At 36.6% G+C, this 14,508-nt stretch overlaps 1 protein-coding gene across 1 annotated transcript in view; it reads left to right on the top strand.

The window, feature by feature from the left end:
- The window catches only part of LOC145294148 (uncharacterized), a 273,376-nt gene that overhangs the window by 216,382 nt on the left and 42,486 nt on the right, over positions 1-14,508 (top strand). The window contains exons 27-28 of the mRNA XM_080141253.1: positions 4,511-4,751; positions 9,459-9,710. Coding sequence (XP_079997379.1) covers positions 4,511-4,751; positions 9,459-9,710 — 493 coding nt within the window. The remainder of the gene's footprint in view (positions 1-4,510; positions 4,752-9,458; positions 9,711-14,508) is intronic.

Genomic DNA, 14,508 nt, shown 5'->3' with positions numbered 1-14,508 from the left:
AAGGGCTGGGATAGGTAATTTCTGGCCCTTAACGATGTTAAACACAGATCTTTTGGCCAAGATCTTACCAAATCGTCTGCAGATTGTCTTACACTGTCTAATAAGTTCTGGACAGACTTGTTCTGTTAAGGGCCGGACGATTCAAGATAATTTGCATACGATACGCTTGATCGTAGAAAAAATTGACACAGAAGCTGCACTAATCAATTTAGATCAGTCCAAAGCATTCGACAGAGTAGATCATCGTTACCTAGAGGCTGTTCTTCGCTCGGTTGGGTTTAGTCCCCAGTTTCGCTCTTGGATTCGCCTCTTGTATGCCAACCCCAGTGCTATGGTGGAAGTGAATGGGGTGAGGTCGAAACCCTTTATGTTAACAAGATCTATCTGTCAAGGTTGTCCGTTGTCACCAATGTTGTATGTGCTGGCGCTTGAGCCATATTTGCGCCAGCTTCAGGTGAATCCGGTCCTTCGTGGCATTACTTTGCCAGGTGGCTATACCCCAGTAAAGTATACCACCTATGCCGACGACATGACCGTGCTTGTAACGAGCAGTGCCAAGATTATAGTCATCGATGTAGAAACAAGTCGGTATGCCAAGGTCACAGGGGCCATAATTAACTACGTTAAATCTATTGGCTTATGTATCAGTGCCTGGAGGGGTATGTCCCTTCAGTTGGACTGATGAGCCATGCAGCGCCTGGTTTGGCTCCCAACCTCCAGCTGGAGAAAAATTGGTCAAAAGTATTGGAAGCGGTCAAGGTCACATCTCATTTGTGGGCCTTGAGAATCCTGTCATTGAAGGGTCGGGCGGAGGTATGCAATTCTCATATCTACTCCCTGATCCTATACTGTCTATCAGTACTCCCACTCCCAGAGGCCTCACTAGTTGATCTGGTGCGTGCTCTTTTCGCATTCTTATGGCGCGGAAAGCAAGCTATGGTTACCCGGGAGGTCTGTTACCTGCATCCGTCTGAAGGCGGTCTGGGTATGCCTAGTGTGGAAATACGTAGACACACTCTTAGGCTGATATACCTGGATCGAATGTGTACACCTTGTGAGAGAAACGGTGTCTTCTGGATGGAAGACACTAAGAAAGCCTTTCAGACTTTGGAGAGTGTGCATTCGGCTGAGGGGGAGGGACACAAGTTGCCCCGAAATGAGTGCCCTTTCTATCGCGAGTGTCGGCAGGCCTTGAGATTCCTTCTACGGGTGAAAAAAAGCCTCTCTGACACCCAACTGTTGTTTTGCAAGGCACTATATCGGGCCTTAGTGAGGGGATCCGTTCGAGGCAAAAAGATTGAGAAGTTTGGTTTTACGAAGGAGTGCCGCTTAATATAGCCTTGAGCGCCTGGGACGAGCTGCTTCGATAATTACGAGGCATCACTCACCTGGTAATTCGAAATGCCCTCTGGGTTGGCAAAAGACTCTACGCAGCAGGTTTTATGGAGACACCTAATTGTGTCCAATGCGGAGATCGGGAGGAAGACCATGATCATGCTTTCTTTCACTGCGCCATTGTTCAACTGTTGTGTGAGTTAGTTGAAGGCTTCACGGTTTGCATGCTGAATGGGCAGTTTTTTGTGCTGGATTCGGTTTCCCCATGCTGCAACGGGGCACCGACCATGAAGAAAGAAGAACGCTATCTTTTTCTGTGTTTGCTAGTAGTTATGAGAGGCGTGATTTGGACGACGCGACAGAAGGAGGTTTACGGAGATGAGGCCTTCACTGCTCCCCAGCTTGTTCTCATTTTCAAATATCAACTGAAAATGCAAATTAAGCTGGAGAAGGTGAAACTCGCTCCGGCAAATTTCAACGACAGGTGGGTGAAAGTTTCGTGACTGTGTAGAGTGAATGGAGTTGATCTTAAGTTCTATTTTTTGAATTTGCTAAGGTTTCAAGAATTTTGGGGGATCTGAACCAACATAGACATGCATTGGACCACCTAGAATAGGCTAGTTAGGCATTTTTGTTCGATTTTTAATTTAGCTAGAGTATGCATGTTGTCATCGTCCAAATCCCTTTTTTAGTTTGCCCCCTGTCCTATCGCCCCCGTTTTTTTTTCTCCCTCTTTCGGTTCGATAATCCCCACACTCCCAGCCCCATTAGGTGATGGATAGACTGTTTTGTCGGTGATGTAGGCCATTTTTGTGGTGTTTATTCAATAAAGTCAGTTTTCAGGGGACCGACATCTTTTCGACTAACAAAACTTTCTATCTGTCACAATTATTAGTGACGGGGTTCCTTTTACTAACCACCATTTTTTTGTTGTAAATTTCTCATACATTTTGTAAATAAGATTTTTATCCCCCCCCCCTCCCACATCATGCATATATATATTTGTAACTTTTGGGTTTTAAGTAGGATGTCCACAGAGTGATTCTGGTATTTTGGTGAAAGAGTCTACTAAAGTTAACGTTATGTTAGTTAAGTCAACATTAACCCCCACCCCTCTTTTTGGCCTTGTACCACATTTTTATTGTATTATTGATTTCAATAAAATAAATATTTACTCCATTATACTCCAAAAATATTGCAACAAACAGGGCTTAACCTTAAAAGGTCTTAAGAAGAAACTGAAGCAGCGATGGGACAGGGATTAAAGCTTGGTTGATAGTGTGTGAACTATTAGATTAGAAAGATTTTTAGACCCTGTCTAACAGAGTGAGGCTAGTGGTCAGTGAACAAGATCAGATGTGACAAGAATGCCACATGCGTAGGTGAATGGTGGCCTGGTAGAGACATAGGATCTGGCAGATGTGAGAAGTTTTCTAGAAAGGTAAAGGGAGCCCACTTTCCTTCCAGATTATTATTATTAATCTGTTTTATTTTATTTTACTGATATTTTTTCCATAAATTTGTGTATTTACTTTTTTTAAAGTCAAACCAGCAAAGATCCGATGAATATAAAAGTATTCTGCACTAATCAAACGTTGAAAGAAGAATATTCTATTTATTTGTGGAGATGAGACTTTATAAAAGATGATGACCCTTTTTCTTGTTCAGTATTCTATTTTAGTCAGATGTGGACAGGGGCAGATAACTCTACCAAGTTACATTCTTCATCCTGATTTCCTCCCTAACCAACCAACCACATTACATCTTTATTAAAAAAAAAAAACTAAATTTGGTTACTCCAACTAAATATTGATATACCGTACATACTTGTGTATAAGGCGATGTGCATTTTAAGACCAAAAATTGTGTTATTTTAGGTATTATCTGTGGTTTTTTAGGGTTTTTTTTTTACATAGACATCATCATTTATCAAGGCCAAGAGACCATTCGAGGATAAGGTTTAAAGTGTGTACAGTAGAAATTGAACAATATAGTAATCGTTAGTAATGGAAATTCGGTAAATTTGTTAACTTATATGGAATGGCTCGCAATATTTCTTCTGTGAGATAGAGGTTGCAGGGAAGAGAAAAGGACATCTCTTACGAGGATATGAAGTCTATTTTGAACTCTATCAAGGCAGGACAAGTCCTTTCTAGCAGCTCCTGCCCAGATGTAGCAACAGTATTCCATCCTTGGACGTACCTGGCTCTTATATAGATAGAGAATTGCATCAGCAGTGAGATATCTGCTGGATCGATAGAAGTATCCCACCATTTTTCCAGCGGCCTTGGCAACAGATTTGATGTACGTGTTCCATTTAAGATCAGAAGTAACGGTCAAGCCCAGAAGCTTGTCAAAACTTAAGGCCTTCTCAAAACGAGAGCCATTCATTTCAACTGATGTCAGATGCGGATCAGAACGTTGATGATGTAAAGAGAGAAGCTTGGTTTTAGATGCATTAAAAGTAACCAACCACTCCTTTCCCCATTGTACCGTGTGCTCAGGATCAGAGAAGAGAGAATCGGAAAGAACTTGGTCGTTTACTGACTTAGATGTGCTACCATAGATTGTAGTGGCATTAGCATATAAGTCGACTGTAGATTCTAGACACGTTCAATGGTCCGCCTTATGGCTCTTTCTTGCACAGATAATTTCCCTTTTGGTGTTTTTTGTAAGACATATTATAAACTGTTTCAGCATCCACGAGCGATAATATGTGCATTTATGCAAGTGTGATCTATTCGATTTCCATACATAGAAGCAACCCGCTGCACACTTACATGCAACGCAAATGCTGCTAATCAAACATTCTGATCAATGACATGTTGTAGATTCCAGGCACAGTTACTGTTTTTAGACATAATTTATGTCACGTACCATAATAACGTAAACGCATACATCATATCGAACTTAGGCCTATATTACGTCTAGAGAGTTAACATTGCAAGAGCTATTCCAATTATTATTAAGCCTCCCACTGATAAACCGCACATGTGCTTAAACACACTGCAGTGAGATTCAGGAGTGCGATTAATTACTAGGATTATCAGTATATACTGAGTGTACAAACAAAATGGCGTGGTAATAATTTTTGTATATCTCATCATCATATGAGTTTTATTTTATTTTATTGATATTTTTCCATAAATTTGTGTCTTTATTTTTTTTTTACAAGGCAAATCAACAAATATCAGAAGAATATACACCCCAAAAGTATTCAGCACTAGTCAATCACTCGTCAAAGGAAGAATATGCGTCGCATGCGGATGCTAAACAACCCATCACCCAATTGGTAAATTCTTTGCAAACATCAAACGAAAATAGCAAAGAAAAAAAGCGTCTCCAAAAAACGGAGAAGGAGGAGATTGAAATAAATTCGAGTGTCAATAATGAAAATCATCACCTGTCTAATACAGGTCAGAATTTTTTTTTTTTTTTTTTACCTTTATTGTGCCCCAGGCATCGATATAATGCAGCTAATTTTGACGAAAAACTGAAAATTAAAAAAAAAATACAACTAAAAACTGACACCAAACGCATTAAAATAAAATTTTCGACTAATCATATTTTTAACTATCTGAAACTATTTTAAATTTCTTCTTTATTTCAAAAGAAGTTTTGGGCCTAACGTAGTTGTCCAATTTGTTTAATCAAGCTATGAAACAAAATCTGAAAGAAATTTATAGATGCTGGCAAAATGTTTAAAAACTGAAAAGCTGTGCATGGTCAATAGAGAATTAAATTTTCTTGCGTTTTGTAAAATTTATTTATGGTATATTTGTTTTTTACGTCTTTTTTCCGTTGTTAATTATAATACACTTTTGCCGAATGGCATATGATGTAACATTAAGACAATGGTTATAGTCAAGATTGCCTATTCTCATTGACCTCCGGTTTCTGTTCCGCAGACAGGACGACGGTGACAAGCAAAATACGGTCCCTTCTGATTAATGATTATCTTCCTCTCGGATAACATAAAAGTCCCCTTTTCCCGAGTTTAAGAATTTTTTTCTTGACGATGTCTAATTATCCAACCAAATAGACAGCAGAAACCGGAATGAAAAAAAGCAGAGAATCTTGACTATAACCAAAAACAATTGCCCATTTTTGATTTTCTCTCTCTCTCTCTCTCTCTCTCTCTTTATTATTCGCTTTTTTTCTTTTCTTTTCTTTTCTTTTTTCCGTACGTGTTTACCCCCCCTCTCTCTGTCTCTCTCTCTCTCTCTCTCTCTCTCTCTCTCTCTCTCTCTCTCTCTCTCTCTCTCTTTCTGCGATACTTTCTTTATTTTTTTCTCTCATATCCATGCACACTAGGGCTCGGAATCGATTTTTATAAAACCAGTTAAAACCGGTTTCCATATAATAATCGCTAAAAGCGAAATCTCATTTGCCAAAACAAACGTTAGTGTTTGTGGTGTCCGCTTTCAAGAAATATTTTTCTAATATTCTCTTCTGCGTAGATAGCATTGCAACCACAGTCAGCTTTTAGCTGAGTGTTGTCTATTTCGTTGAAACCAATCGTAACGTATCAATTACTGATCTTCAGTGCATTGTTGTCACAAAAGTATTTGTTTGTTATAGTGATTGGTGTTTTATATATAAACTGTTTACGCACGCTCGTTCCACTATAATAATTCAAATGTAGTTTAGTTGCCATGAATAACTGTAACCCTGTACACACGTTCATACCAGGACCCACACGTTGTATGCAGTGTACGTCGCAAAGGAGACCGACACAAAGAATAACCTGAACTCACTTTTTCATGCCACAACGATATTTATTTCCTCATTCTCTCGCCACGCGTGACTTCTCGTTACGGCTGTGACGTCTCTCAGGTGATCGTCCTCTCTAACGTGCTCTCTCTCCTTTTTATGGTCTTTTTCCTTACAGTGACGTCATTTCTCATGCATACGTGCGTTCACGCTCCGTAACATAAAGACTTATTTTCTTTCACGGACAAATGTCGCTGCTAGGCGATGTGACCACACACGAACCAATCACATTGATTTCATTTGCCTCCTGAAAACTTAATGCAGCTCCTTTTGAGACCTCGGTCCCAAGAATAACTAGAAAAGATGTTCCTTTTCCATTTCCTGTTTCTGTCCACTGGACGCTCAAAATTTATCTCCTTCCAATATTGGAATGATGTGAAAATAGAGTGAAAAAGTGTTATTTGTTTGCCACCAGGTTATCGTGACATGCACTTAATGTAACCCTAGCCAAAATTCACACTAGCTAACATAAGCTCTACTTACTGGCATAGAGTCCTAATATATAATACTTTTAACAATAACAAATTAATTTTATAATTACTCATGCTTTTTCTTTCATTGTAACTTTAATTTCATTTGTACATTTTTTTTTTTTTATATGGAATGGGCAAAAATATGAATCGTTACAATCCGGATTACATTTTAAAGTTTTACACTCTTATACAATTAGTATTACAAACGGTGCCGAAATGAAATCATTTTTTTTTTAATTTCTAAACGTTAGAACTGGTTTCATGAAAGGTTTGTTTTGCTATAAATTTGCATGATACAATGACTCTTCCCATTCCTACTGGAATCTTTAAAAAAAGAATTTCAGTACTTCTGCAACTGCATTTACCGACTCCTGGTTTCCACGAAGTTTGTCGGGTGTGCTCGGCCGCTGACGGGAATAACCCGAACCAGCCGATCGCGAAACATTAAACGAGAAAAGTATAACGATAAACAATAAAAAACATGGACATACAATAAATAAAATTGCAAACATGTATCTAACCTAATCCTGACCCCTGGCCCCTAACCCCTAACCCCTAACCCGCGCGATTATTATTTTTTTTTCTTCCAATTTATAAAAAAGTACACTTCATAGATTCGTATTAACTAAAAACAGACAGCGCGTTCGTTAAAAATTGAAGAACGCTCGACTGATCTTTTCCAGTTATTTCCGTCGCCTGCTAAGCAGGCCTGAGTCAACTTTGTGGAAATCGCGGGCCAGTAAATGCTGGAGCACCAGAATTTCCGAATTTTATCTGCGATAATCTGAAATCATGGCATTTAATTGATTTCTATTCATTACATAAATTAAAAACAAGTTTACCAAAAGCGTTTTTTTTTTAATTGGGGTTTTAGAATTATTCACACCTAAATTGGCTTTTGATAATTATCGGTTTTATACAAGCCCTGGTTGAGAATATGTGTCGAAAATTCGATCGACGTCAATGGGTAGATCAGAGTTGGGTCAGGTGTAACAAGTTGCGAAATATTGTTAACTTGTAACCCCAACAAGAATTCTAAAAAATGTAACAATCTATAGAAATTTCACAAAACTCCACCCCAACCCTGCAATAAAACAGTAATTGACAAATATGCAAATCACTTCGTTTCGGTAAGAAGTATAAAAACAAAGCCAGGGTCGTTATTAGGCTTAAACTTTGAGCAAGCCAAAAGGCACTCGACCATCCTCCAATCACCAGCCACCCCATGACACGTAAGCTTATTTTTTCACACATAACCACAACTGTGCTGTTTGTTAATGTGGAATAAAGATGTGTTTAACTACATTCACAATTTTTTACATTTTTATACAGTTGCTGTTTCATTTTTTTTTCTTTTAGTTGATGGGGGGGGGACATCTAAGTTCGTCCAAAACTGGTTTTTAAATGGTTTTAAGAATGACTAACTCTTCGACTCAGTTTTGAGAATTATGGGGGAGGGGGTTCTAACCTTTTGCTGTAGCTTTATAAGCCAGTAATAATCAAGACTAATACATTGGTATAGTTAACAAAAAAGTCTATTCGCAAAAGTATCTTACACGTCATGATTCTAGGGGGAAAGAGTATAACTGCCAGGAATCACTTCCGGTATTTCTCACCATAAGATGTGACACAAGATCAAAAGGTGGGGAAAGTAAATGCTTAGCTTGCCAGATACAAACTCATCAAAATGATCCAGTCTCTGCCGGATTGATTGTCGAGATCGGGACCTTGACTGGCAAGTGATCACAAGCACAATTCAATAGCAAATAACGAGCAAAAATCATTACCCAATAGCTTATTAAATACAACAATACACTGTGTAACGATAAAATTGTCGCCCTAGAAAAGACGACATGATTCCATTTCCGTTTGATGAAAACCGGTTTTATTTTTGTTTTAGACCATCTACTAGTTGGCTAGTTGTGTACAAATCCAAAGAGCGATAGGAGCCTTCTACGATGTCTAAAAGTGACACAATATTCAACAGGCGTAATTGGAGATGCACCGCTGTACAACTCATGCTCTCTATCGATCAAAGTTATGACAATAGGACCATTGCCAGCACTCTCAAAATGCATCACTAGATGGCCACAAAAAACAGAGACATATCCAGGGTGATGAAAACAAAGTTTCCGGCCACGTCTATGATCTTTGGTGTGGTTTCAATTGAGGGCCACCTCATGCCACCTCACATCTTCGAAGTCAACACCAAAGTGTATCTGGATGTGCTGAAAAGTGTGGTGATTCCCTGGTGCGATTAAGTGGCCGATAGCAGATCCTGGGTGTGGCAGCAGGACTCTACACCGACCAACGAGTCCAAAGAGACTCAGTCTTGACTTCAGAAGGAGTGCTACAACTTTGTACCCTTCTCTTACTGCCCCCCCCCGTCCTCCCCCGACTTGAACCTGCTGGACTACTTTGTTTGGTCATATTATACGTCAAGAACATCACCAACAGGACTTCCCACAACACCAAAGCAAACTTGATTCACCGAGTATTCACTCCTGCCGGCGCTTGTGGAAAAGGTATGCTCCCAGTTCCTGACTCGTATTGAGGCGGTGATTGAGGCTGAAGGCGGCTAGATTGAATAGATGTCAGCTCTACTACATAATCAAGTTACCTGAATTGATATTTTCAATAAGAGTTTTACAATAAAGTTGTAATATTGTTTTCTTTAGGGTGACAACTTTATCGTTCTATCCTGTATTTATAGTCTCTGAGTAAATCCATTATTCTAGAAATAGGTATATTAGTTTACCTCATAACAGAATGGCCCCTCTCTCTCTCTCTCTCTCTCTCTCTCTCTCTCTCTCTCTCTTTCATACAGCTAAATATATTCTTATTTGTATTTGTTGGTTTCCGGATTAATTTTTCCAGAAAATCAAATTCTACATCCGACAAACGTCAAAGATCAAGTTACAGAAATTCCAGAATGTAAACTTCTCACCAAAACGGAGGAAAACACTTCTTCAACATCTGCACAAAATGAACTTGATATCAACCCCAAAAAAGCAAAAGACAACACCATTAACTATTCAAGAGATGAATGTAACAATTCACCCGAGTGCAAATATTTACCAATGACCGTTAAGATCATACCTCGCCAACCTGAACATCAAATGAACACAGGTAAAAAAGATGCATATATTTTAAGTGTAATGATGTATGGAAGTGAAACTCGACCAATGAGGGTTGAGGGTATGCGTTGCATGGAGAGAAATTATGTTGTTGTATTACGTTGTACTTGGAAGAATGACAACACTTTGGTTTTAAAAATATGGCACAACTTTATTTATTTATTTATTGAATCCTTTGAGATGAGGCTTCATAATTTGTGCATTAATTTTTTTGCAGACTGTTATCCTCATCTTTATTGTTGTTGTCGTCTCACCACGTTTTGGCCAACATATCGTCTGGCTTGCTTGGGTAGGATTGAAACCGCTATCTCCAGACAATGCTCACCTAGAACTGTAGAGATTCAACGCCTCTATCCACCATGCGCAGTGGATAGAGGCATTGGAATCTCTATGGTTCCAGGTGAGCATTGTCTGGAGATAGCGGTTTCAATCCTACCCAAAGCCAGCCAGACGATTAGTTGGCCAAAACGTGGTGAGACGACAACAACAACTATGGAAAGCAGTAAAATTACTGGGGATACAGTTACAAGACTCAGCATTCTTATCCCATCCCGATTAATCACCTGAAGAAGGCCAGAGGATGAGTTGGCCGAAATGTGGTAAAACAACAACTATCAAGATGAGGATAACAGTCCGGAAAACGAATGAATGAATAACACAGCTTTATTGTCGTTTTAGTAGTACTCTGGAATTCACAGACTGGCTTGGCCTCTGTGCACCAAAACTAAAAACTACACAACTCGATTCAAGCCGCTGTTACATAATTGCCTTTGATCTTTTGACAATCGATTCTGAGCCTCTATGACGTTTGATGTTCATCAGTTTTATTCCTTCGTTTATCTAAATAGCCTTTCGAAATTTCAATTATTATTTTTGTTTAATGGCTTTTTGACATTTCAATTATTATTTTTGTTGAATGGCGTTTTAATACTTCAATTATTATTTTTGTTGAATGGCGTTTTAATATTTCAATTATTATTTTTGTTGAATGGCGTTTTAATATTTCAATTATTATTTTTGTTGAATGGCGTTTTAATATTTCAATTATTATTTTTGTTGAATGGCGTTTTAATATTTCAATTATTATTTTTGTTTAATGGCTTTTTGACATTTCAATTATTATTTTTGTTTAATGGCGTTTTAATATTTCAATTATTATTTTTGTTTAATGGCGTTTTAATATTTCAATTATTATTTTTGTTGAATGGCGTTTTAATATTTCAATTATTATTTTTGTTGAATGGCGTTTTAATATTTCAATTATTATTTTTGTTTAATGGCGTTTTAATATTTCAATTATTATTTTTGTTTAATGGCGTTTTAATATTTCAATTATTATTTTTGTTGAATGGCGTTTTAATATTTCAATTATTATTTTTGTTGAATGGCGTTTTAATATTTCAATTATTATTTTTGTTTAATGGCGTTTTAATATTTCAATTATTATTTTTGTTTAATGGCTTTTTGACATTTCAATTATTATTTTTGTTTAATGGCTTTTTAATATTTCAATTATTATTTTTGTTGAATGGCGTTTTAATATTTCAATTATTATTTTTGTTTAATGGCGTTTTAATATTTCAATTATTATTTTTGTTTAATGGCTTTTTGACATTTCAATTATTATTTTTGTTGAATGGCTTTTTAATATTTCAATTATTATTTTTGTTTAATGGCGTTTTAATATTTCAATTATTATTTTTGTTGAATGGTGTTTTAATATTTCAATTATTATTTTTGTTTAATGGCTTTTTAATATTTCAATTATTATTTTTGTTTAATGGCTTTTTAATATTTCAATTATTATTTTTGTTTAATGGCTTTTTAATATTTCAATTATTATTTTTGTTTAATGGCGTTTTAATATTTCAATTATTATTTTTGTTGAATGGTGTTTTAATATTTCAATTATTATTTTTGTTTAATGGCTTTTTAATATTTCAATTATTATTTTTGTTTAATGGCTTTTTAATATTTCAATTATTATTTTTGTTTAATGGCTTTTTAATATTTCAATTATTATTTTTGTTTAATGGCGTTTTAATATTTCAATTATTATTTTTGTTTCGGTTTTGCTTGTCGTCCTGCATTCTCAGGACTCTTGGCACACACAACCTTTATTCAACAATATTAGAATGATACAATGGATGTGTAACATGAGTTTTAAAGATAAAGACAAGCTTAGATCTTATGAGCTCAGAGGAAGATTACAGCAGGACAGTATAGGAAAATGTGTGTCGAACAGTAAACTTTGTTGGTTTGGTCACATTGAAAGAATGAATGAGAGTTCTTGGCTTAGTGGATATAGAATATTTAAGATAGGAGGATTCACTTTGCAGGGAAAACAAGTGCTTTAATGGAAAGTGCTCTGACAAACTCATTACACTCATTCCCTCTTCTTGTAAATATCACCAACTAACCCAAAAAGCAGCAAAATCCTACCCCTTCACTGTAGAGGTCCCTAGATGCCAGAATGTCTTTTACTCTAGTTTCTTCTCTTGAACTGCTAGACTTTGGAATTCCCTCCCTGTTACTTGCTTCCCTCCCTCTACTAACATGCTGAAATTTAAATGTAATACAAACAAACATCTCGCTTCATAGTCACAAATAGTAGTCTCTTCCATGCCAATATGCCTTGTTTGAGATGAAGAAGAATAAAAAGAAAAAGAAATGATAAAAAATAGATATGTAAAGAGAAAAAAAAAGATAAATAAAAACCTGGTTAGAAATAGGTTAGTTTAGAAGTTAATTCTAAAAAGCCGTCCAACACATGTCAGTATGTAAAATGGGTGTTAAACTAATGATGATCTTAATTTTTTGCCTTTTTTTTTTCGGCGGAATCTATTTGATGAAATATTTAGAAAATTTTATCCATGTATTCATTTAATTGAACAAATGCGATTAAAAAAAATTTATTCAATCACATATATACTATTATTAAAGCGACTCATATTTAAATCAGTAATACAATAATAGCCGTTTGAAATACAGTACATATAGTAGAAATCAAAGACTCAAATGTAGGCATTTGCATAGCTCACTTTTTAACAGTTCATAATCAATGTTTGGTGTTATTCATGTGTAATTTTATTGTCCTATTTTATTATAGATATGCAATAGTTTTGTCAATAATAAGAGTAATTAAAGTTATTTAATTAAATGGACAAAAAAAATCATATATCGTGGCTCCCTAGAAAAGAAAATACACGAGACTTCTATTCGGTTATAGCTAATGAAACAAGACATTCATTTCTATCCGATCATTGGTTAAAAGGACGAGAACAATCTACCTTCATGGATTAATTAAAGAGTTCAGTTCAAAATTCTTTAAAGATGAAGAATGTTACATCAGCTGAAACGTTGTAAGAATAATATTCAAGAGAAGAACAGTAGTTTGAATAGATCAAATAATCCAGATTATCAATCCTCATCCCCGCAAATTCTGAAACATAATCAAATATTTAAAAAAAAAATATTAGTATAACCTTAAAATTTACATCCCATTCAGATATTATATACGAGGGATGTTTGAAAAGTAATACCTTCTATTTTTTTTTTTTTAGATCAGAATGTGTTGCAAATTGCATTGTTATGATGACTGAACTTATGCATTCATGGCCTGAAAGTTTATCTCTTTGTTGCAGATATTGATGGTGTGAGACTCTAAGAAAGCAACCTGGATGCACAGATGCGTCATTGAATTCTTCCATGTAGAAAAAATTGAACCAATCAACATTCACTGGCGCCTGTTGAACGTTTACGAAACTGATACAGTTGATGTCAGCATGGTTAGGAGATAGGTTCGTCGATTTCAGAGTAGCGATAGAGATGTGAGTTACAAAATGTGCTTCAAACTTAAAATTAAAAAAGCAAAAGCACTTTCCGAATAGTGGTGACCATGTATATAAATACTTTCTGAAACACAAAAAGTCACTTGTTTCAATAGTACCACTCTCATCTTGGTATCTCTTCAATATTTTAGTTCTTGAGTTAAAAAATAGGAGGCCTTACTTTTGGAACGACCCTCTTAATTTCATTTCATTCTTTAAAGCTAGAAATTCCAAATGTGTCCACAAGTTTTACTCATTTAGAGCCCTAGAGTACTTTAATATGCCTGCAATTTATTTCAGTATGCAACGATAGGCTCCTAAGAGTAGTGGCAGATGGACAAAAATCGGAGGCCTGCAATATAAATGCTGGAGTCCCTCAGGGGTCAATCCTGGGCCCAACTCTCTTCCTGATCTACATCAATGACCTCCCTAAACACATACTTAAATCATTCGTTGACATCTATGCCGATGACACGACCATCTACGGCAACACATCAAAGGTTGTAAATGACAAAGTTCTCTCTGATTCTCTCTCTTCTGATCTCGAGCGCATGGTTCAGTGGGGGAAGACGTGGCTGGTTACCTTTAATGCATCCAAAACCAAACTCCTATCCTTACATAATCAACGCTCTGATCCCCATCTGGCATTAATTGTGATGGATGGCTCTCGTCTGGGTGAGGCCCCGTGTTTTGACAAGCTTCTGGGTTTGACCTTTACTCCTGATCTGAAATGGAACACGTACATCAAGTCTGTTGCCAAGGTCGCTGGAAAGATGGTGGGATCCTTCTACCGCTCCAGAAGATATCTCACTACTGATGCAATTCTCTATCTATATAAAAGCCAAGTATGTCCAAGGATGGAATACTGTTGCCATATCTGGGCAGGAGCTGCTAAAAACAGCCTATCCTGCCTTGACAGAGTACAAAATAGACTTCGTGGCTTAGTGGTGGATGCCCTTT

The sequence above is a fragment of the Euprymna scolopes genome, chromosome 15, assembly GCF_053919585.1.
Source record: "Euprymna scolopes isolate OS-2025 chromosome 15, ASM5391958v1, whole genome shotgun sequence".
Classification (NCBI taxonomy): domain Eukaryota; kingdom Metazoa; phylum Mollusca; class Cephalopoda; order Sepiida; family Sepiolidae; genus Euprymna; species Euprymna scolopes.
The sequence above is the reverse complement of the archived record's forward strand: the minus strand, read 5'-3'. Positions and strand labels throughout refer to the sequence as shown.